The sequence below is a fragment of the Rhinolophus hipposideros genome, assembly GCF_964194185.1.
Source record: "Rhinolophus hipposideros genome assembly, chromosome: 12".
In the NCBI taxonomy this organism is placed as follows: Eukaryota; Metazoa; Chordata; class Mammalia; order Chiroptera; family Rhinolophidae; genus Rhinolophus; species Rhinolophus hipposideros.
The window spans coordinates 60,299,862-60,325,000 of record NC_138058.1 but is presented as its reverse complement, the minus strand read 5'-3'; the positions used below and the strand labels follow the sequence as shown (position 1 = coordinate 60,325,000).

General features: G+C 37.3%; 1 protein-coding gene across 1 annotated transcript in view; it reads left to right on the top strand.

Moving 5' to 3' along the window:
- Positions 1-25,139, top strand: part of SELENOI (selenoprotein I) — a 36,407-nt gene that overhangs the window by 5,335 nt on the left and 5,933 nt on the right. Inside the window, exons 2-8 of the mRNA XM_081069007.1 lie at positions 9,054-9,122; positions 9,593-9,701; positions 11,593-11,667; positions 15,256-15,518; positions 16,846-16,954; positions 22,816-22,864; positions 24,392-24,572. Coding sequence (XP_080925133.1) covers positions 9,054-9,122; positions 9,593-9,701; positions 11,593-11,667; positions 15,256-15,518; positions 16,846-16,954; positions 22,816-22,864; positions 24,392-24,572 — 855 coding nt within the window. The remainder of the gene's footprint in view (positions 1-9,053; positions 9,123-9,592; positions 9,702-11,592; positions 11,668-15,255; positions 15,519-16,845; positions 16,955-22,815; positions 22,865-24,391; positions 24,573-25,139) is intronic.

The window sequence follows — 25,139 nt, the reverse complement described above, 5'->3', positions numbered from 1 at the left end:
CAAAGGGGGGGTGGGGGTTGGGGATTCTAAAGATACAGGTCACAGCTGGTTAACCTGCCCCCTGCATTTGGCCAGCAGATATGTTCAGTTTGGCCCACACCTGCACTTCTCTTGAGAAAGTAGAATATTGGACAACATCAGCCCTGAACTTCTCTTGACAGGAATCCCTTGAAGGTGACTAGAGCTTGTCTTCTTTAATTAAAGAAAGTTATCTGTTCTCTAGATTGCTGTTTGCTGACCAGTCCATAGGCTTCATGCAGGTCTGCTGAGTTCAGTGTACCTGCCTCATCCCTGTGGACTTTAGAGTTTCTGATCCTTGATTTAAGATTTTAAATTGACAGAACGAGATGACTGACTAGCTGGAGGGGGTGGTGTGGGGACCAGGGGATGAAGATGGGGAGGAGTCTGGCATGACTCAGCTTCTGGTGGGATGATTGGGTGGAGAGAGGTGGCAGTCACAGAGGTAAAGGTTTTATAAAGCATTAACTTTGAAAAGTTACCCTTGGTAGCAGTAGCACCTAACCTTTGTTGAGTGAAAAATTTAATTATCTTGATAGCTCAATGAGGAGGTGTTACCGATATCTCATGAGTAACCAAACTCATGAGAGTTTGATCCTTACAGAAGCACAATTATAATTCAAATGATAAATGATGCTGATTCCGACAGGATAACAGTAATCTTTTGTGAGGGTCACTTCTCTTGGACAGGGCCACGGGAAGGTGTGGTTTGTGGACTTGGAATTAAAACAAAGAAAACTTCTTGTTCTAACGAAGTGTCATTCTTGCATAAATTGCCCTCCGTTAAAGGACTATTTCTGTAACGAGTTCAAAGATTAGGCCACTTTCCTCCTGCCCCTGAGCCACAGCAGAAGCATGAGAAATTCTTGATTTTTCAATTTTCACTTACTATGATTGCAGGCTGATTGCAGTATAATATGTTTATTATGGCATTTTCTAGATGTCTTAGTTAATTCAAGCATAACTTATCTTTACTTGTGCTTTGGCCTCCTTGAATAGATTCGAGGAAGGGGCCTCTCCCATCTGTAAGTACATTAGGAAGGCTTGGAAAGCGTTTTGGTGGTCTGAGATAAAGATTTACAAATGTCTCAGAATTATTTTTGCAGCTGGCAGAGACAGAGGAGTCTTTCAGAAGGAGTGAAAGAGGGCTGGATAGGAAACTTCTGCAGAGGGAGAGGGAGAGAGATTTAGTGGCGGTTAGAAGGTTACATTTTTAGGTGCTATTTTGGAAGAACCATCTTGAATTGGTTCTTTTACTACTTTCTGAAATATCACTTCACTGATGATGGCTTGTTTTTCTACCTGCTGTAATGCTTAAATATTAAGAACTTTGCTGAACAAGAATTTGTCCAGTGCATAAGGGAGCGTTGGGGAAAGGTATTCTAGAGAGACTGATGGGAATTAAGGCATGGAGACTCAGAAGACCGTACTAATAGAGGGGCAAGGAAGTGGTGGTTGTGTGAGAGCAGGCTGAGCCCAGTGAGCTCAGGGAAGGCAACGGTGAGAGCAATATCATCGGAAATATTGAATAATAATAATGGTAACGATAACAAACATTTAGATAGCATTTACTATACGCCAGACTTTACATCTGTTATCTCATTTAATATTCACAAGTGCCTTGTGAGGTAGAGGTCCTATCATTTCCCCCACATTACTGAGATACAGAGAGTTTAGATAACTTGCTCAAGGTCCCAAATTGAGGTTTGAACCCAGGCATCCTGGGTTCTGAGTCCACGTTCTTCATGCTCTGCTGCCTCCCAAATCTAAGGGTGACACATGAACTCTGCCTTACAGTTACTGGGTGTTTTGTGTAAGATACATAAACATTAGAATAAAGACCTTCAGTATCATGCTTAATGGGATTTGTGTCTCTGTTTGCAGATGGGGACAATAGATACTGAAAAAGAATTGATTTGGTTTCTCTTCCCCCAGTTTTAAATTATTAGCAGGGGCAAGGAAGTGGGCTTATATGTGCTAGTCTTACATCTAGTTGACTGTTAAGAACATCTTATCACTATGAGCTGTGATTGAGATAAAAGGCTTTTGACTAAATAGTTAGCTTTGATACTGATGTTAAGTTAAAAAGAACCCACATACTAGCTCTGCGATCTTGAGCAGGTAACTTAGTCTCACTAACCAGGTTTCCTGATCTGTGAAATGGGCTCATAGGATCATTATCAAAATTGAATGAGTTAATAGTTGTAAAGTGCCAGGCACACAGTGCAGTGTTAGTGTTAAGTAAATAAAAAATAATACTTGACATTTGTGCTTCCCCCCTTGTGAACATTAGATAGCATATAACATGAGATGGACATACCCACGCCTCAAGAAGCAATACCACGAGAAAGTATATTTTAGGGAAGAAAGTTAAGGGTGGCAACTTAATAGACAGATGGAAAGAGTAACTGAGAAGCCTGTTGACTAGCTTGGGTCCCCCCGATCGTTTTTGACTTCAGATTTCTTCCTCTATTTAATCACAGCAGGCAGAGTAGTAAGTAAATTTTCTCAAACACCACTTTCCTCCTTAAGAATCTATAGTACCTCCCATGTGTTTATCATATGTTTAGTATCCAGATTCCTCAGCAAGGATTTCAAGTTCCTTCACTGAACGCCCTCGTCCTTTTGTTTTATCTCATCTCTCGTTAGAGCTTATTACAGACTAAGTCTAGCAAGCAAACCTGTCTGTCCTCCTGGCCTGCTTGTTCTTGTCTCATTGTTCTAGTTCTCCAGTCTTCTCTTACCACCATCTTCTCTCTGAATTCCTAGCAGATGTAAATGATGGTATGTACTGACATGAGGTCTCACTGTCTCCTGAGTCATGTTCTCTGTGGGTGCAGTACTTGATGTCTTGTATTAATAAGCACTTTAAGAAACTTGATTTCTATCCCGAGATTAATAGAACTCCCCGCCCCCTTTTCATTTTAAGTTTAGATTTGGTGTTTTTATATCATAGATACTTATGGCTACCTTGTTTTTTACTCCTAAAAACAGTTGATGTTGCACTCAATAATTTTGGAAATAATTTTTAAAAATCAGGAACGTCATTTTGACTTTGCTTACATCTGAATACTTGCAGTTTGTGAATTATTATTGGCTTATACTCAAACCACATTTTATGGGTTTCCACAGTTAACTAAAAGATGTTTTACAGGTATAAAGTTTATATTTCAGATGAGTAAAAATCATTTATATCAAAAATCATTTGAGAGTAAGAGTCCTATTCTCATACTGATTAGAAGCCAAAGCAAGGGAAATCTGCTGATTATAGATAGTTGATATATAGATAGTTGTCTTCTCTGTTAGGACTCTGCTCTGGTCTGTCCTCCTTAGAGACTCAGCTTTCTCTGGCACTCTCTGGCCCCTTCGCCTCATGTAGTTGGGATAATAACCTCAGTCTAAAAGTTGTCCAGAGCTCTGTATTTAGGCAAGGGTGAATCAATTTATATCAGTTTTCTTATCGGTACACAAAAGGGATTTAAGATACAGTACTTGTATAAAGGAAATATTTTTAGGTCCAAGGAGGTGGCTCCATAGTTTTCTTTCATTAGAGCCAATTTCCTTCTTAAATTAAGAAGAGACTCACATTTCTAATGTCCTTCTCAAACATGGGCACGTCACAGCGTATTTTGGAAGTAATTTAGAAGTCACCGTACTGCTCTGAGTCTAACCCATAATCGTCTTTTGCCTGGTGTACAATCTAACTGGTTTCTCCATTTGCACTTTTGCTCTCTTCCAGTCCATTTTCCACGTTATACTCAGTGTGATACTTTAAAAACATAAAGCAGGACACGCAGTGTGTTTAGATCAAATGCAACGCACTGTGTCCTGCTGGGTGGTGTCTGCCCCCATCCCCAGTCTCATTTCAAGCCGTTCTTCCTTGCTCACTACGCTGGAGCTACCTTGGCTCCCATCCAGTATTTCAAGTGTTTCTAGCTTTGTGGTCTTTGCACATTTTGTTCTCTCTGCTTGAAAGTTGATCTTGGGATTCACCCTCCTCCTCCCAACACATGTACCACACACATGTACATACACACATACACATGCACACACATGCACACATACATGCTGCCACACATATATTCTTTATTTTCTTTTTCCTTTTCGGTATAAATTACATATAAATGCACAGATCTTGAGTGTATAACTTAATGAATTTTTACATATGTATATATCCATGTAACCACCACCCAATTCAAGATAGAGAATTATTTCTGGCATTTCAGAAGAGCCTCATTGAGTTACGACTTCTTTTGCCATAAATTAATTTTGTCTGTTTTTGAACTTCATGTAAATGGAATGTGTAACAGCGTGTTCTCTGTAGTGCTTTGCTTCTTTGACTCACTGTTATGGCTCATACATTCTTTACCTGACTGTCTTCTCTGTTAGGACTCTGCTCTGGTCTCTCCTCCTTAGAGACTCGGCTTTCTCTGGCGCTCCCTGACCCCTTCGCCTCATGCACAGCACCCTCTTTATTTCCATCACAGTTTTATCACAACTTTATTACTTGTTTTCTCGCTTATCATCTGTTTCACACTAGACTGTAGAGTTGGTGAACACAGGAAACATTTTGGTCTTGCTCACTGTTTTCTTCCCAGTGGCTTAGTGCAATGCCTGGTAAAATCATAGGCATTCAATCTGAGATATTTATTGTCCTTCTGAATGAATGAATGAAGAATGAATTCTGCTTTAATTTTTTGTACTATAGTAAAAAAAAAGTTTTGGAACTTTCTAATATTTGACAAAATGCTAAGGTAATTCTGATTTCAGTAAGAGGTTCTGAATATCTTTTCTTGTGGGCAAGATAGAGTAATTGCTGTATGTGACAGTATAGCATTGTATACCCACATAAAAATGATTAAATGTAGTAATAGCAATCTTGAGGGAAATGTTTAGAAGCTCTTCCTTGATCAGCATTTTTACAGAGACTGAAGTGAAGGCATTATTGACATGACAGATTTGCATGCTGCGAGTTTTGGGAGGCAGAGCTGTTACCTTGGATAACCAAGTCTGAACCCGAAGAGATCTGGAGGAGATAGAAAGAAAGTTGAGTCTATCAAGATGAAATGTGAAAACAGTAAATGTAGAGTCTTACACTTAGGTTCCAATAGTCAACCTCATATTAGCATAGAGAAGGACGGCTTAGGTGTAAGAAAGGCCTGAGGGCTTCAGATGACTAGGAAGTTGTATGGAAGTCGGCAGTATGATTTTGTTGCCACAGGAAGTTAATAATCTGTTGAGCAGCAGAGAAATAAGTTATTGGGGAAGAGGGGTTTATAGTCACATTTCGTTCTACTTGGTGCCCCAGTTGAGATGCTCCTTTTGCCCTGGATCACACTTTTGAGTTGGTTTAACAAATTGGATTGTCTGGCACACAAGTTGTCAAACTGTTTGTTACAGAGACCAGAGGGCCTGCAAAGCCTAAAATATTTACAGTCTGGCCCTTTACACAAAAAGCCTTCTAATCTCTGGTCTAGGGAACTAGATGTACTCGTAGATGATGAAGGAGATTGAAACCATGGCGAAAGAGGGGCAACAAAAGGAAATGTTTAACCAGGTGAAGACAAGATTTAGGTGTGACACAGGGAGAGTTATCTTCAGCCAATTGAAGGACTGTTTTTTGGATGGAAAATTAGACCCGTGTCTGCTTAACTTTATAAAGGCCAAAGAAAACAGGATAGAAAAATAAAGGGCAAGCAGAGGATTTTGCTAGTGTATAGAAAAATTGCTTTACCTTGCTTGGATTGGGTTGCTTCTGGAAGTTGTGAGGTTTTTTGCAAGTAGAGGCATTTAAAAAGAGGCCAGGTGACTGTTTTACCTATTCTCATAGATGAGGGGCAGGCACGCAAGAATTAGATATCTGCTGAATGCTCTTGTGGTTCTGAGGTTTTGCCATGGAAGGATTCTCCCAAACTCAGGCTGTGGTCCTCAAGCATTTCTCCAAGGCACTAGCTTAGTCTGGCCCAGGAGACGGGAGAGTCACGCATGTCACAGTAGGCCTGCGCAGTGGATAATCCACCTGGTCAGGTAGTCTGGGGTATAGCAAAACATCATTGCAATGGAAAGTAAAAGTGTATTTAACAAGTATTAACATGTAACCTAAACCTAGTTTAACACCTTTAAAAGTTCATGTTTTACTTATTTTCTCACGTATATGGAAAGTTTGAATCATTCTTTCTTCCTGTTGATTCACAAGACAGTTTCAAATTCCTTTATACCAACTGATAAGTGACCTTAAAAAAATACTCAGGTGTAAGGCTAAAGTTCAGAGTGTTCTTTAGGTGTATTGTTTGCTGTCTTTTGCAATCTCATATTGATCTTTCTTGCTATACTTGAGCTCATCGGCTATTATTAAACATAAAAAAACATTTCGGCAAACTGACCTTCTTGTACTTAGTTCTACATTCTTTTCATACTTCTACTGGTCTCCTGAAATAGGGATTTAGAGTTAAAACTTCAGAATTTACCGTATTTTTGCCATGTAGAATACACTCCCATGTATAATGCACACCCATGTTTTTGGCCCAAACTTTTAGGGGGAAAAAAATCTCTTGTTTTAATTTTCCAATAATTTTTGTAAAAATATTAGCTAGGTTACTAGCTCCTGCCTAAAGCGTATGAAGAGATACGTCACCCTGTTTACCCTGTGATGTCTTATCAAGTCTGAGTCACTTACTCTGTGGACAATAATATGTCGCTCTTTGTTTCATTTCATTGAACTGTTGGCCGAAATTACTTTTGTTTGCAAGTTCGTTGTAAATTCAACAAAACCGGTTATCACATTATTTTGCCTGCGGATATTGCTATTGATTTCTAGAGTTACCCTTTTAACCCATATGCATAAAAAAAGAATTAAAAACATTTATATAGATGTGGAATTAGTCCTACCCATGTGTAATACGCATCCTTATTTTTTCCTCACAAATTTGTGCAAAAAAGTGCACATTATTCACGGCAAATATGGTAAAAAGTGGAGCTTTTCAAATCAAAATACCATCAGTTTGAAGGACCTTCTTTCAGATCTTAAGTCAAATTATGGAAAGCTGTTGAATGAGACTCATTCAGCAAACATTTGAATTAAGAGCATTGTACTTTGTGTATCGTATCAGCTATTGGTGTGATGTCTTCAACTGTTTTCTTCTGATTTGGACTCCGTACAACTTTCGTACTTTGCAGTAGATGGTGAACTTGAAACGTGTGGCTTTCCCGTTTATCTGACCTGCTGACTTTATCTTGGGGGTCTGGGCGCAGGCATCTGTGAAGTGGAGGAGGCCAGGGCTCTCCCATCTTGTCATTGGTAGCCTTCAGGGGGTCATGTTGGTTTCAGTCCCCAGGTCTGAAGACTTAAATTCTGGCAGTTGAGGCCTCGTTAATTCTGCAGAAGTTCAGATGTAGTGGTATCTGTTATGTGGGAAAGCTTTGTAGACTTTAGAGAGCCAGCAGGTAAAAGTTGGTTTTAGTAAGAACGATATAATACTCATTTAATATAAGTAGGCTTCTGCTGAGAGCCTGGGTGCAACTACGCAGCTTCTAACTCTGGCCAGCAGAGGCGAAGCGCGTTGTCAGTCACCATTCTCTTCCCACATCTTTTGTTCTCACATCTTTTGTTCACATTATCCCATTTCATTCAGAATAGGTTGGAAATAAGGAGGCACTCAGACATGGGTCTGGTTAATGAACATTTGACTTACCAGTTAACTCTCTTTGCTTTCAGTGTTTTAAATTATGTCTTTTTACTGTTTTATTCCATCATACTTGTAAGTTTTGAAACACCGATGAGAAAACATTTCCTACATATTCATAAAACATTCAGGAAGAAATTTTAATCTTTAATTATGATTTTTAAAAAAAATTAGATACTCAAATGCTTACTGCTTATTTTATATACATACCAAGCATAAAAGCAAAACACCATCGAAACTTTTTTCAAATGTTTAACTACTATGACACTGTTTAAATGTCAGCTGGATGAATTAGATAATATTCCCACTCCTTGAGGGTGGGAATTGCCCCTTACCAATTTTGTATCCCTTCTTTTCCACCCCTAGTGGAATGCGTCCGACATGCTAGGTACTCCAGTGTGTGTGTGTTTGATGAATAAGTCACAGACATCATTCTTAAAATTTTATATATTTAAATACTTGCTAAACTTTCCTTTGAATTTTTACTAAATAGCTCAAAAATTGGGGTGTAAACTTACAGAACCCTAACCTGCTGCCTTCCTTTGCTTATTTATGCAATCCATTTTCTGCTGTAAAGGGATCAGTCATTCTTTTGGTGCTCAAAACACATTTAATAATAATATCTAATACTTATATAGTACCCTGTTTCCCCACAAATAAGACCTAGCCAGACCATCAGCTCTAACGTGTCTTTTGGAACAAAGATTAATATATATTATATTATATAAGATCTGGTCTTCTATTATAGTAAAATAAAACTGGGTCTTATATTAATTTTTGCTCCAAAAGACGCATCAGAGCTGATGGTCTGGCTAGCTCTTATTTTCGGGGAAACATGGTACCTACTGTAGGCCAGATACTGTTCTAAGCACTTAACATACATTATTAACTTGTCTAATACTTATGGTAATTTTTTGATGTAAAAGTCATCATCCCCATCTTGCAGGTGAAGAAACTAAGGCAGAGACGTAAAGTGACTTGCCCAAGGTCACACAGCTAGTAAGAGCATTAGTAGTGGTATCTAGAGGTAAAACAACTGGATTCCTGGAGTTTGAGAGAGATGAAGGAAGTTGAGAAGGTATATGATCAATGTGCATATCACTAATCCTGTATGGTGAGAACTTGTAAGCAATATAGATTTTTCTGCTGAAACATAATATTACAGAAGTTGATTAACAAAATATCTTGCTATGCTTTACAGTCTTTGCTCCATTTATATTGCTCCTCTAGTTTCATTGTTTCCTATAAATTGACATATTTTCCAGGTTATTTTTGTATTATTTTCATTTAAGAGATGTCTGTTTGCTAGTGTGCAAGGATTAACACTGAATATTTCCTTTCATTTCTTAACAGTACAGTGCTGTGGATACCAGTCCACTCTCTCTCTATGTCATGCATCCATTTTGGAACACTATAGTAAAGGTAAGATGATTAATAGATATGCACTTATGTTTTCATAAGTTTTAAATATTTTAAATTATTTTATGGAGTGTTATGGACGCAACTGTCAGTTTAATAAGGTATCTAGAGAAACTACCCTTTCCATCCTCCTTTCCCTTAGTTACATAACTTTTCATTTAACTTATTGTTGAAATCTAAGTTTATACTCTGGAATTTACAATTTTGTAAAATGCCCTTTTAAATTTTCTAAAATAAGTATAATGATATGACTATAAAAGTTTATTGATTATATAATTATTTAAAACACAGACTAGAAAGAAGTGCTTATTTGTATCAGCTAGAGATTGTGGTTTACATTTTAGTATAAGTAATTCCTGTATATGATCTTTTAAATGACAGCTTTTAGTATAACTTCAATTTGTATGTTGTGATGTGTAATGGACAGAGAGATTCCTCTACTTTAATTATTTTGTAATTATTTTGAAAAATAGGTATTTCCTACTTGGCTGGCTCCAAATCTGATCACCTTTTCTGGCTTTCTGCTGGTTGTATTCAATTTTCTACTTATGGCATACTTTGATCCTGATTTTTATGCTTCAGGTAAGGTTATTACTTTTAATTTAAAATGTTTAAATAGAGAAAAATGAGAGATGGTTATTTTCTGGTTCTATTAAGATGCTTGTATTTCTGAAAAGTTTTGGATATTGTAAGCGTATGTAAAATGTCAGAACTGGGTATAAAAGCTGTGTTTTCACAGTCTGTTACATATGTTTCCATTAAGTTCTAGAAACCAACTTGGCTATTGAATTTAGATATGCTGTCTAAAAAGCATGAGGTTTTGGTAAAGAATAATTGGATTTATAAGATGGAGAATTAGAACTGCAGAACTCCCGGAAGATGACTATAAGTAGAGCCCCACCTACCTACCCGATTCAGAATTATCCCTCTCCTTTTTCTAGTTATGAAAGAAAAATCCTGTTTTCTAAAGAAAATACGTCTCATTCCCCCTGCTTAGCATCCTTTCTTGCTTATAACTCCTAGTTTCCTCTAAAAATGTTTCTTAGACCTTCAGTATTTAACAGAAGTCTGGATCCTTATTGGGGAAGAGAGGAACGAAGCACTTTTGGAGGCAGTTTTCAGCCTGTTTCAGCCTCGGTCTCCAATGTCGTCTTTCATACCTATTTTATCTTCACTTTCTCCCACTCCCAGCTTCTGCCCCAGGCAATAGGAGTGAATCTGGGGTGGATTTGGGATGGGGGTGGATGGTGGGAGACGGCTTATTTTTATCACTCATCCAGTTGATGGAGTTGAGCAGGATAGAAAGATGGAGGTATGAGTATTTGTTTGTATTCTAAGTTAGAACATATTTTTCAGTAAGAATACTTACAAATGATGTATTCAGGAGTTTTAGTAGTATAGTTCATTCATGTTCTTGGTTCAACAGACTTTTGTGGACTGACCTGGAGAAATAAACACTCACTGACGACATTGTTTTTGTAGGAAAATTCAGAGTTTTAAACACTTAGGCGTTTTGCTATTACAGAAATTCTGGATATTGAAACTATATGCTTGTATATGCCCAACTTTTATCAATTGAAATTTTTAGCCATTGCTTCTGAACATGTAATAAAATAGTAATCAAAGATCATAAAGTACCACATGAATAAAAAGTAGGGTTAAATTTCATTAAGCATGGTTTTCATATTAAGTATTTCTTTAAGTTTGTATTAATCCTCAGGATAACCTTTGTACCTAGAAATATTATTTTCTCTGATTAAAGAAGATTGTGTACTTATTTTTACTTTAGAGAACTAAAAATATGTAAATACTGTACATATTTTCCCAAATCGTAGAACTTGAAGGACGAGATCAACCATCTAGTTCCAGTATATTTGGAAAATGGAGGACTTGAGAGGTTAAATGATATGTTCAGATCACAGTGCTTATTGGTTACAGAGCCAGGACTAGAACCCAGGCTGCTGATTCTTAGTTGTTCTGTCTTAGGGGAAAAAGTGAGACCCAGACATTTCAGAATGATTCTGATGCCCAAATCATCCAGTTGAGGTAACCTATCTATACCCAGATCAAAAGGTCTTTTGTTTAGCTAATTAATAATTTAATATACTAACAAACAATACATGTTTGTACTGTCATCATAAACAATGAGAATTGGATTAAACACAAGCATTTTTTAAATTCCAAAAACATTAGGCACACAAGTAATTTTCAAGTAAAGATAAACAATCTTAAGTAATAATTAAAGCTCAAAATAAATGCCTATTGTTGATGAAGGGTTGGGCAGTTATGTCTTTTTTTCCCCTCAGAGTTTACTGATACATTTTAATATTTACCTCTGTTTGCTCTCAAAATATATTGTGAAGTACTGTAACTTTTATTTAATAAATATAAACTTCTTTCATTGGCAGTATATGCTATGGTAAGAACGATTGTACTTAGACTGCATTAAACTCTGAGTTGCTTTCCTTTGCAGCACCAGGTCACAAGCACGTACCTGACTGGGTTTGGATTGTAGTGGGCGTCCTCAACTTCATAGCCTACACTTTAGGTAAGAAGTCGGCAACTATGAACCTTAGTCACTGGCTGGTGAATCCGTGAGCAAGGATAGCCACCACTAAATTAACATTTTCTTCTGTGCTTAATTCATTTTAACTAGGTTTTATTAATATCCTGTTCAATTTGATAAGTGTGTTTTTGAGCTTCTCTGTGAAAAATATTGTCATTTATTGCTAGTGATTGAAAGAATAAGATAGGCCCCTTGTGGGCCAAACTGGCCTGTGGCTTATGTTTGTAAGTAAATTTTTATTGTGACACAGCTATGTTCATTTTTTTACATAGTGTCTGGGGCTGCTTTCCTGCAGCAAAAACAGAGTGGAGTAGTTGCTAGCAGAGATCATATGACCCAAGAATGCCTAAACTATTTATTTTCTGGCCCTTTACAAAACATATTTGCCAACTCATGGAATAAGACATCATTTTTGTCTTAAGTTTGGGAAGCAATGCTGACATAAAATTACTGCAGAATGCTGACAGAGATGCGATAATAGAGCACAGTGGGAGAACAAAGAAGGACGTGATCAGTTCTTATTTGGTGGAAGCGTTGGCCAGGGAAGCCTGCTGTGTGAGGCCAGACTGTCTGTTGCGCTAAGAATGCTTTTTGTTGTCTACATGGCTTGTTCTGCATTCTCTTTGTGTCCTTCCCTGCTTTGTTTTTCTCTGTAGCACGTAAAATCATATGACCTATTATATGTTTGCCTGCCTACTTATTTGTGTCTGCCTGCTATAAAATGTAAGTTTCTTGAGGGTGGGTACTTTGTTTTTTCCCCACTGCTGTGTACCCAGTATTTAGAACATAGTAGGCACTCAGTATATTGTTTTTAAATGCTTGTGACCTGACTTCAAGAAACCTGACTTCAAGTTGCTTCGATCTCTTCAGATAGAAATGACTTGCACTCATAAAACCAGTATAATCTGGTACACGATTAAATGCTGACCCAGTGGATGACCAGAACTGTAAGAGTTTAGGGAATGAAGAATGTGAAGTCTAGAAGAATTAGGGAAAAGCTTAGTTATGTAGTTAGGCAGAGGCTTTTGTGCATTTGTTATTAAACATGAGAAGCTTTTAAAATTCTGCTATTTGGTTGCAAAGGACTGCAGGAGGAATAGGGAAAAGGTGCGGGTGGCCTCTGACTTTCAACAGAATATCAACAGAGCTCGTTATATACTGGGTCATCTACCTATTTGAGGTCCACAATTTTGGCAAAAATCCTGACCTAACTATTTGTTGCAAAACTTGCCTTGAACTCACTTGAGGCAATTTATAATCTTTATTCTAAAGTAACTATTCTCACATTTTGCTGCAGAAATATTAACATGTTTGATCATTGGGTTCTGCTCTGGTTCCTACGGGGGTTTTTTCATAATCTGTGAACTACCTTTCTTAATCATTCTGAAACATACCCAGACCCTGGACTTGTGGAGCTGTAGTGAGTTCAGTGAGAAGATGCGCAAAACACAATTAACATGTCATTCATGAATTTAATGTTTGTGATAATTGCACAGGAGTTGCACTGTAAGTAGGACATTAAGCCAGCAAATAATGAGAAATGACTTAGGAAACATTTCAGCTACTTAAGGGCAGAAAAGTCCCCAACCTTACATAACAATCTGCAGTCTTTGGGCAGGAGTCTGGGGTTCATCCTTTCATATATCCGTTTAACAGTACTTTCCAAGGCCGTCTTTGCACAAACTGAGCTGGGCACTCGGATAATACTGTGGTGAGCAAGATAATACTAGGATGAGCAAGAAACAGAAATTATGAGTTTTTAATTCCTTAAATCTGAATCTTTACAGTTAGTCTAATTCTATTCACTTAGTTAACAAAACTGTTTCTTTTGGTGAGAAATTTTTATAATTCAGACTTCCTTTTTAACTAGGTTTTACCATTCCTTCCTTCCTTCACTCCTTCCCTCCCTTCCTCCCTCCCTCCTCCTCTCCCTCCTTCCCTTTCTCCTACACTCTCTCCTTCTCTTTTTCTCTCCTTCCTCCTCTCCCTCTCCCCTTCCCTCTTCCTCTCCCCAGGCTCCTGTTTCTGCCCCTAAATGAAGGTGTTCCACTGTGCTTTATCCTTAGCTTTCTCTTTCTCTTACTTCCCTTGGTAATTGTGATTCTTAACACTTACAGTGACTGCCGTGTTTATAGCTAGCCCTTATTTGTCCTCTGAGTTGCTGCTAATAAGGACCCTTGGGTTGAGTTGCTTGACATTACCACGTGGATATCCTGCTAACACTTCAGTTTCAGCCTCTGACATTATACTGAGCATGTTTTCTATCTGACTTGCTCCTGCTGACTTCTGTCAACTCTACCACTCTCTTAGTTACCCAGATGGGAAACTGGAGATGGTCTTCTTGTCCTGCGGCCTCACCTCTCATCTTTTTGCTCCTTCGTTGTTTTTGCTTACTTAATATCTCACCTGTCTCCAGCTTTTCATTCATACTGCATTCCATCTCAGTTTTGGCTGACTAATTAATGTCCCTCTTCCAGCCTGTCATTAACATGGATGTCAGGTGAATATTTCTGAAGCACTTCATGGATGTGTCACTCTTGTCACTCCCCTATTCAGAAACTTTTAGTAGCTTCTCATACTCCCTAAAACTTTTAAAATGGCTCACACACCCCTTCTAGCCTCTTTATACTGGCCTCTTCACATACTGTTTCTAGTCAAACTAAACTACTTGGCTTTCTCTGCACATGGCATGTGCTTTTCCATCTCGGTGTTTGTGCTGAGAGCACGCCCTCCTCTTGAAATGGCATACTCTTTTATCTCTTATCTTCTGAAATCCATCTCATTCTTTATGTCCCCACTCAGATGTCCTCTTGTCTTGAAAGCCATTTTAGATTATCTGAAGAGAACCTGTTCCTTTTCTGTACCTGTCCCTTCTATGGTTTGTGATACATCATATCTTTAATTATCATGTGTTTTCTCTTTTCGCAATTGTATACACCCGAGGGCACACACTTAGTTTATTCTAAGATTCTTATAATCTTCACAACGTCAAGAATAGTGAAATTACACACTTTCAATAAATTTAATTCTTCCATTTACTGACACTATGTGCAAACCTTTTCTGAAAGCACTTAAAATGGTAGAGGCAGTGTATCTATAAAGAAGTGACTAATATCAAACAAGATGAAATAGGTCTTATGACGGAAGTACACACAGTGTATCTGGATCCTAGAGCAAGGAGTGGTTAGATAAAATGTAATGAGTAACTATTGAATATTCCCTGGAGGCTTAAGAATTTGTGGCAAGTAGAACAACTCAGTTGTTAGGCAGATTTAGAGAAATTCAGAGTCCAACTAGAATGCTTCTGCGTCAGATCTAAAATTGACACTATTTAATGTAATATAACATTTTGATTTTTTGATTAAACTTTGAGAAATTCCAGATTTTATTTCTGAAATATTTGAGTTATAGGCATTAAAGGTTAAGATTTTTTATAGTATTGGCTGGTAGCTATCGTTTGTTAACATTCCTGTGATATGCTGATTTGTTTTGTTCTCCAGTTTATTAAAGAAGACTTTCTCCATGCTGGTGCAGATATTGACCTTTTCCTGTGATATGTTTTTGTTGCAGATGGTGTAGATGGAAAGCAAGCCCGCAGAACCAATTCCAGCACCCCCTTAGGGGAGCTTTTTGACCATGGCCTTGACAGTTGGTCGTGTGTTTACTTTGTTGTAACTGTGTACTCCATCTTTGGACGAGGATCGTCTGGTGTCAGTGTTTTTGTTCTTTATATCCTGCTGTGGGTTGTTTTGTTTTCTTTCATCCTGTCCCACTGGGAAAAGTATAATACAGGGATTCTTTTCCTGCCATGGGGATATGACATTAGCCAGGTGGTAAGTATATGTTTTACCTTAAATTTTCAGTGTTGCGTGAACTTGGGGGGAAGTTTTTATCATTCTTTCTTTATTTTCCTTAAGCTTTTTGGATTTGAACTGATGTGAGTTTTTTAAAAAAAATTATTTTTACTTATTTATGGAAAATTTCAAACATACACAAAAGTAGAGAGAATAGTGTAGTGAACCCTTATGTACCTGCTACTTAGCTTCAGCAGTTATCCACACATGGCCAGTCTAGTTTCATGTGTACCTTTTTTCACACCCTCCCAATTATTTTCAAGGAAATTCCTGACTTTATGTGATAAATATTTTACTGTATATCTAAATGGTAAGAGCTCCCCCCTTTCTTTTGTCTCTTCCCGCCCACTCCGATTCAAGCCATTATTTCTCAGTCTAGTTGTGTAGGACACAGCTCCCTGGCCCATGCTGGTATTATGAGCCTTCTGCTCCCACTGGCTGAGGCAATTGGTCACCAGTCGTCAGCCCCTCACAGCAGCTGACGGCAGCTCTTGCCGGTTGCTGGCCGCTCACACTGGCTACTGGACACTCATGGCAGCACACGCCAACCTCCAGCTACTAATGGCAGCCCAGCTCCAGAGACAGCTGCTGTTCACAGTCTTAACTGTAGAGGGCACAGCTCACTGGCCCATGTGGGAATCAAACTGGCGACCTCGGCGTTAGGAGCATGATATTCCAACCACCTGAGCCACCAGGCTGGCCCAAGAGCTCTTTTTAAAAAACACATAAACTCAATGCCATTATCACACCAAAAAACGGACAGGTTCTTAATGTTAATAAATATTCTTTCATTTGAACTGTTGATTTTATAAAGAAAGATATGCATATATAATTGTTGGCTTTTTGTCTTAGTCACCAGCTTTTCAGTGAATACCAAGATGTGTTTCGTCTTAATAGGCTGCTGTTAACTCTGCCTGCCTTTGAATCCCAGCTAATTTTGTTGCCATTTTGCCCATTTGCACCTAAGGCTCCAGTAAAGAAGCAGAAGTTGGAGTGTTCTTGATTAAGAAAGTGATTGGGTGGGTGAATTGGATCATCTTACGGCTTAGCCAATTTATGAGGTGTCTTAAAGTGTTCCAAATGACGGCCGTTTGCTTGCATTGTCTAGAAGTCTGTTATTTTATAGCATTGTTGGCTGAAAAAAATATTTTTAAAGTCAAGAGACTTGTCACAATATCAAACTTAAACACACCTCTTGCTTTTACTAAAGTTGTTTGATTAGACTTATGCTACATAAAGCGTTTTGCTCCCTGATCTTTCCAGCTGTTAATGCCTCTGTGTGCTTTTGTCTGCATTTTCCTTCCAGACTATTTCTTTTGTCTACATAGTGACTGCGATTGTGGGAGTTGAGGCCTGGTATGAACCTTTCCTGTTTAATTTCTTATATAGAGACCTATTCACTGCAATGATTATTGGTAAGAAGCTCCATGTTGAAGCCTGTTTTAACATCACTTTGTTATAAAAGCCAGTGTTTGATTATAACAAGCAGCAACACCCTTCCTCCCCCATTGCCCTGCAGCAAGCAGAACAATCCCACACCCCTGTCGGATTTGAACCTAATCATTAAGGAAAAATAAGGTTTCTTTGTCTTGTGGGTTTTTTTTTTGTTGTTGTTGTTCAGCATCAAGGTATTTCTAATCAGAAGAAAGTACCAAAATAGATAACACAAACCTTGTAAACTAATTATTCAAATTAATCTAGACTGTATCGGAGGATCCATGTGTAGGTGACATTTGGTATAGGTTTTCTGTTTATCTCAAAGCTGAAAAGTATTAGTTTGTAGGAAATAGAATAGATGAAACATAGAGATTATAATACATCCATTCCAAAAATTGAGCCTCTCTTCAGCTCAGGTATCCTTCTTATGCTGGTTAATGGTGGGTCAAGTTTTTTGATAATGGTAATGTTTCCCTTTTGATTTTAGCTAAGGGGGGTATCTACAGGATGATTGATTGAGTGGGGAGAGTGTTTTCTGTGGAGAGAGGCAAGAAAGAAGAGGAATCTGGATTATTTTGGGGCGTCAGGTGTGGCACTAAGGACCTTTGTCGAAGTAAAAAAGCATGCTTGTTGGCTATTGCTCTGTTCCCTTATCTAAAAAACAACTCTTTCTGTTGGTGAACTTTGGTAATAATGAAATGGGACTTAGGTAAGGTTTAGAAACAGCTGAGAAGATGGTACATTAGGCATTGACTTTTAGAAAAGGAGTGGTTTGGGTCTTTTTCTGTGGCTCTGGACCACATATATTTTAGGAACCCTGCTGTAATCCACCCGATGTGCACTTTTTGGTATCTATGGTAAATACCTGGTATCTATAGAAAATACCAAAACCTTGAAAGGCTAGCTGGTTTTCATCTCCTACCATATAGTGAATCTTTTGATTTAAGCAACTTGTCCTTTGTATGGCAGTTTAGCTGCATTCTTCTACATTTAAATGTTAAATTTAAAGATAAGGTGGGATCCTCCTAAGTGAAATATTTTTTAACGTTAACTGGGTACGGTACTTTAATAGGTACCTACTTTTCTTTGTAATTCATAAGTTTATCTGAATTCTTCCCTCTGAAATAAAACAAAAGTGCACACGTTTCTTTGCAAATACATAAAGTAGCTTTTCCTGTAATAGATGTGAGTAGACAGAGATAGAAGGGCTGTGGGGCCTTAGCTGCTAAGTTTCTGCCGATGTTTGCTAGTGCTAGTGTTGGGGTGCTTGGGGTACACTAGAGCCTCCAGTGAGGCAAGGAATGAGAAAAGGGGAGTAGGAGGTGGAGTGGTTTCGGTTTGCCATTAGGGAAGGTTATCTGCTTTGGGTAGAACTGACAGGCCACCAAGATAGAAAGCAGGATTCCCCCTTGTATTTTCCCCCTCCTTTTATTATGAAAAAATGTTAAACATCTATAGTCTTTCCATTCTTTATACTTTTATGTAATAAACCCCTATGTGCTATCACCCACCTTCCACAGTTTTTGATACCAGTGCCAATCTTGGTTCAAATGCACCTCTGTCTTATAACCCTTGGTTTATTTTATGACATATAGTCTTTTATACTTGCTCATATATTTACCGTTTCTGCTGCACTTCATTCCTTTCTGTATATCTGACTTAAAACATGGTGTTCTTTCTCATAAGTCTGAAGGCCTTCCTTTAGCATTTCTTAAAGTGCAGGTCTGGTAGCAGTGTGTCCTCTCAGTTTTTGTTTATGTGAAAATATCTTGATTTTGCCTTTACTCTTTTTTTTTACCACTTTGAACATGTCATTCTGATGTCCCGGGGCATCCATTGTTTCTGATGGCTATCTTAAGGCTATCTTGTCAATGTTTCATTGAACCTATCATTTAAGTTGTACTTTTCAGCTCTAAAATTTCCTTTTGGTTCTTCCCATTTCTCTGTTGAGGTTCCCTATCTGTTGTTCATTATCACCATATTTTCCTTTAGTTCTTTGAACATATTTAAAATAGCTACTTTAAAGTCTGTTTGCCAAATGCAACATCTGTTTCTATTGATTACCTTTTTAAAAAAATTTCTTTGTATTATGCATTTTGCTAATTATATTTTCATTGTATCATTCAACATGTTCCTTTGTCTTTTTTTCTGTAAACTAATAGTTAAATCTATCGACTTGGTTAGATACAAGTTTGTGGGGTTTTTTTTTGGCAACAATACTTATTAGGTAACGGTATTTCTAATTCATCACATTAGGAGGCACACAATATCAGGTTGTCGCCCTATTGTTTTGATGTGAATGGTGATCAGAGGGTTGAGATATTGTATGTCTGTTACCATCTATTACAAAGTTTTGCATTAACTCTTCACCTTATAGTATTAACAGACATTGATGATCATTGCTTAGAAATTCATTCATTCAGTGGATAACTAGGGGAATAAAGTTTGTTCTTAATAAAATATCTCATAAATTCATACTGATAATTTTAAATCAGATTCGAAGATACAGATCTTTTACTTAACCCCATTGATCTTACATTTGTATACTTTAAACTGTGACAAGTCTTTGTTTTCAATGATAGAAAATAATTAATTTACTTTATTCTACAAAATACAACAGTTTCAGAATTCAGTTCCAAAGGCAGCAACATGATTACTGAAAGTTGTTTAAGACTGTGGTCCTCTGAGGTTCCATTTGTCTTTATGGTTTATCCTACTAGAAATTCCCAGTCAGGTTACTATATTTTAAGGTTACCACCACTCTGTGGCTATGCCACCAACTGTGGATATGTACATTTAAGTTTGTTTCATTTTACTTTTGATTTTTAGAGATTACTTTTTCTTTTAAAATTGATTTTTTGTTTATAATTATGTAAAATATTCACATGACTACAAAGTCAAATTGATGTAAAAACAAGGTATAATCAAAGGAATCTAGTTTCTATCACTACGCATGATCCTCTATTCCTTTCATAGTTAACCATTCTTAGATTTGAATTATAGGTTTATTTTTTCATTGTTTCTTAATATAAGTGTGTGTGTGTGGGGGGCGGGGATTATCACCCCTTTTCGTAGATAAATGGTAGAGTGCTTTACAATTTCACTGTACTTGCCCCCCCACCTTCTTAATAGTATATCCTAGAGGTCACTGCACAGTGATACATCAGGCTCTTCCTCCTTCCTTCTTACAGCTGCCTGCTGCTTCATTTGTGAATGTACCACAGTTTATTCCATCAGCTTCCTACTGGTGGACATTTGGGTTATTTCCAGTCTTTTTGCTGTTACACAAATTGCTGCAGTGAAGTCTTATACATATATATGTCTTTTCATATTTTTGCCAGGGTAATTTGAAAGAAATCCCTAGAAGTAGAATTGTTAGTAAAGGACAAATGTATGTAATTTCACAAAATATTCCCATATTCCCTTCCATATGGGTTTATTAAAATTCCCACCCGCTGTGTATGAAAGTATTTGTTAATTTACAATTTCACCGTCATAGTATATTGTCAAACTTTTGGCTTTTTGCCAATCAGATAGGTAAGAAATGATGTATCGGTATAGTTTTAATTTGCATTTCTCTTATGATGAAAGGACTTTTCTGGTGTTTAAGAACCATTTATGTTTCTTTTTTTCTATATACTTTTTATATATCTAGCCAATTTTTGCTGTAGGATTGTTATCTATTTTCTTTATTTTTAGAAACTTCATGTATTAGGTACATTGATCTTTTGATATAAATTATAATTTCCCCCTTGTTTGTCTTTTTCACTTTCCTTAAGACATGTTTTTCTTGGTGGTTCTGTTTAATAATAAGCCTAGAAATGTGAGGAATCAAAATATTTTGTGTGACCATGTTATCCTTGGAATATATCTCATTCTATTTAATTCTTTTTTTAATGAATTTTACTCTAATTTTCCTGTAGCTATTAAGTTTCTTATATTATGAAGCCTGGGTCTTCCCGTGGCAGTACGAAAAGCAGGCCTGCATACGTGGGTTCTCAGTAATATCATTATTATTATATAGAGTTTAATAGATAAGTATTTCAATTAACAAGTACTCTTTACAGAATGTGCCGTAGGTGGCAGTTAGAGAAGATATAATAGATTCATTCATTTTCTTTGGCAGTCTGTGTAGAGCCCAGGCTTTTCTGTAGGCTTACTGTACTTAACTATTTCAAGATGTTTTAAACTACAAAATACTCTTGGTAGCAAATCTTTTGCAAGTTTCTCTCAGCCTGTGTCCAACACCTCAGAGCTACAGGTAATTCTGTGTTAGATCATTTAGCCCTGGCTCCCTTTCAGCACTCCCCAGCTTGACATGGAGTCAGCTGCTAACGTTTTCTAAGGACATAGAGGACACAGTTTATCTACTCCTTCCATTCCAAGGTCTAACTTGGGGAACCGTGTTCCAATTGGACTTGGAAATAGCAGAGATAGTTATCTTTTGAGATGAGATTTCTGTTTGGTAGATTATAGTCTTTTCATCTATTTTCGGAAAATGTCTTAATAATTGTTCTGAAAGGATGTTTTTCAACCTTTGAGCCTTACAACCATAGCTGCATTGACCTTCCCACCCCCAGCCAAGTACAGTCATCAGGAGTCCAGAGTGCACAAATGAGGGCTAATATATTGTGTGACAAACTAGGGCTAATATATTGTGTGACAAACGGAGGCTAATATATTGTGGACAAATGACGTGTCCAGAAAGTATCACATATATTGATTTAGAGTTTAAAAGAGAGAAAGATCAGGAATTTACATCTTTATAGATCATAGAATCAGAATTTTAAAGATGCAAGGAACACTAGAAAATCACTTAACTCATTCACATTGTATAACTGTGGAGTCTGGATGTCACAGAGATTGTCTGATTTGCCCATGAGTATGCACTAGAATTTGGAGTCATCTTCAGGAAGCTTGTAATTGAAGCTTCACAGAAACTTTCCTGGGAGAGAGTAGAAGCACAGTAGAACATCAGTTAGGAATATGCAGGGAGTAGATTTGCCAACAAAGGACATCAAAGGAATGGTTGTGTGTCTAGCAGGAACATTGGGAGAAGGGAATCACATGGCAAGGGGAGGAAAGCATTGCAATTAGTGGATAGTCAACAGAGGCATCTTACTTAGAAGACAAGAATGAAGAAAGGACATTGAATTTGCTCATCAGGACAGCTTGGTAAATTTCAAGGGTACAACTTCTGCCGAATGGGAGGCAGAATGAATTAAAGAGTACTGAGGAATTAAGACAACAGAAAATTTTGGCATGATTGGAAATAGTCAATAGTGAGGGCAAAAGCATTCGTAGGGTTTCTTGGGAAGGCCATCCTTGTTTTTAGGATTGAGGGGAAAGAGTCAGTGTATGGGGCAGGGGAAGAAGTCGAAATGCTAGGGAGGTAAACGTAACTATAAATGGAAGACAGCAGAATCCACTAGTCATCCATTCTTCCAGTAGCTCACCCTTATTGAGTAGTATGTTATATACCAAGTACTGTTTCAGGTATCTTTACATGTAATAATTCATTTAATTCTCAAAACTTTGGGGTTGATACTACTATTGTCTCTATTTTATAAAGGAAGAAATTGAGGCACTGAAAGGTTATAACTTAACTGAAGTCGCTTAACCAGTTGCTGGTACAACCGAGATTCACATTCAGTCTGGCTCCTTGATGTCTGCTCTGAACCACCCTTCCAGTTGTAAATATTGTTCAGAAAAGTATTTAGTATTTAGTTTTATTACAAAAGTAAACTGGAATTGAAAATTATTGGGTCTAAACATATTACATATTTTATATGTAAAAGTCACTCATGAATAATCATAATTTAAATTTTCTTCCTTTTAGGTTGTGCATTATGTGTGACTCTTCCAATGAGTTTATTAAACTTTTACAGGTAAGTACTTTATTTTTTAATTGGGCAAGAAATAAAACCTTTAGAAATTATTATTTAGATGAGTTTTAGGATCTCTGTTCCTTTTGGAATCTGAACGTTTTGAAAAGGTCCTGAAACCTGTATTTGGAATCTAGCGAGGTTAGGATAATATAGGGTATTGGTGGTGGCTTGTGTGGTCACTTTAACCATAGCACAGAACTACTCGTTCTTTTGTTACAGTTTTATTACAGTTTGGGGCTCATCACTTTTCTTTCTTTCTTTCTTTCTTTCTTTCTTTCTTTCTTTCTTTCTTTCTTTCTTTCTTTCTTTCTTTCTTTCTTTCTTTCTTTCTTTCTTTCTTTCTCTCTCTCTCTCTCTCTCTCTCTCTCTCTCTCTCTCTCTCTCTCTCTCTCTCTCTCTCTTTCTTTCTTATTATTTTTTTCCACCACTTTTCTAATTTGTCATTTTTTGTGAGTGAAACTATCTACCAGGAAGGAGTATGTTCCTGTTGAATATTGGTTATCTCTAAGTTTACTTACCATGATCATAAAATACAAAAAAAAAACAAAAATAATCCTTCTAAGCTTGTACAGTTTAGGACCAAACCCCTAGACCTATGCTAACTCTTCTCAAAAGTATGTATAGAAACTCCTGTCTGGGCTTAGGGTGGGGTGTGGGGAGGTGAGTTGCTCAGGTGGGGAGTTTCATTTCTCTGATCTACGCACTTCCCCACCTTTGTGCAGCCATACTGAATTTCTTTTTGTGATCTAAATATATTCTGCTCTTTCCCTCTTCAGTATTTTTGCTCCTACTGTTTTCCTCTACTTTTGTACTTCCCACTTCATCCTTCAGCTCTCAAATCTGTCTTGAAGAATCCTCTCCATGTCAAGCCACGCTCTATGAATCTTCTGTTTATTGCAGCTGGCAGTCTTTCATAGAAGCCATAAAATTCAGAGCTCTGAAGGCCTTAGAGATTGAGTCATTTCCTCCTTCTTTTCTAAAGATGAGGCAACATCTTGGCCAAGAGCCTAATTTCAGTGGCAGAACCAGGACTAGAATTTGCGGCTCTGATCAGATGAGCCAACAAATAAATGTCAGAATGCCCTCTGTGTACCTGGTCACCAGTGTAATGTGGGCAGGCTCATTGAGAGTTGTCCATGTGGGTTATTCGCAGTCTAAGTTCCGTATCACTTTGTATCATAGTAGCACTGGGAGGCCCTCTTCATAATCTCATCGAACAAAAACCAAAGTTTATTCACCTTTACATTCCACAGGTAAAAATGGGACTGGGTCAGAGGACTTCAGTTCTAGTCCTGGCCCTGTCACTTGGTAGCAAGTTGTGTGATTTAAAATCTCACATCCTCACTTAACCTGTCTGTTAAAATGGGGTTAGTGATTAATGTTGGTGCTACCAATGCTGTAGGATTGTGGTGAGTATAAAAAGAGAATACCTATGAAAATACTTTGAAAACGATAAAATACAAGTACAGTATAAGTTTTATATGTAATAATGTTCTTTGTATTTGTATTACTTGATTTTTTTTCCAGAAGTTATAAAAATAACACCTTGAAACACTCTTCAGTCTATGAAGCGATGGTTCCTTTCTTTTCTCCATGTTTGCTGTTCATTTTGTGTATGGCATGGATCCTCCAGTCGCCTTCAGATATTTTAGAGATGCATCCTAGGGTTTTCTACTTTATGGTTGGAACAGCGTTTGCCAATATCACAGTAAGAGTTCTTTCTTTGACAAGTCTTCATATAAGAAATACATGAGAGAATTGGATAATTTGAGAAACCATATACAGTATTAGAATAAACAGATTTTAATTGAGAGATATTGTAATCCACGATTTGAAACAATAATAACCTCCAAGACAGAACATGCAGAAAATTTTTTTCCTTTAAAAACAATAGGATTTAGAGATTGCAGTAGTATTTTGGAACCATAGCATGTTTAAATTTTATGGTTTGGTTGCCTGCTGAAGAACTCGTGGAATAATTTATATATTCCCTTCAAACTGTAAATATTATTAACAGTGTAGTTTAAATGGCTGCAGATCTACTGATTAATTTAGGGAGCCTGAAAGGGTTTTTGAGAGAGAGAAAACACATGGCACACACACATACCTCCCACTGCCTTTTTAAATTAACAACGTGGAGTTTAAAAACTATGTAATAAATACAACACATTTTTAAAAATCCCTTTCTCTGCTATGGTGTAGCAAGAGAGCAGACAGGAAGGAGAGATCAGTGCCATATTTCCCTGAAAATAAGGCCAGGTCTTATATTAATTTT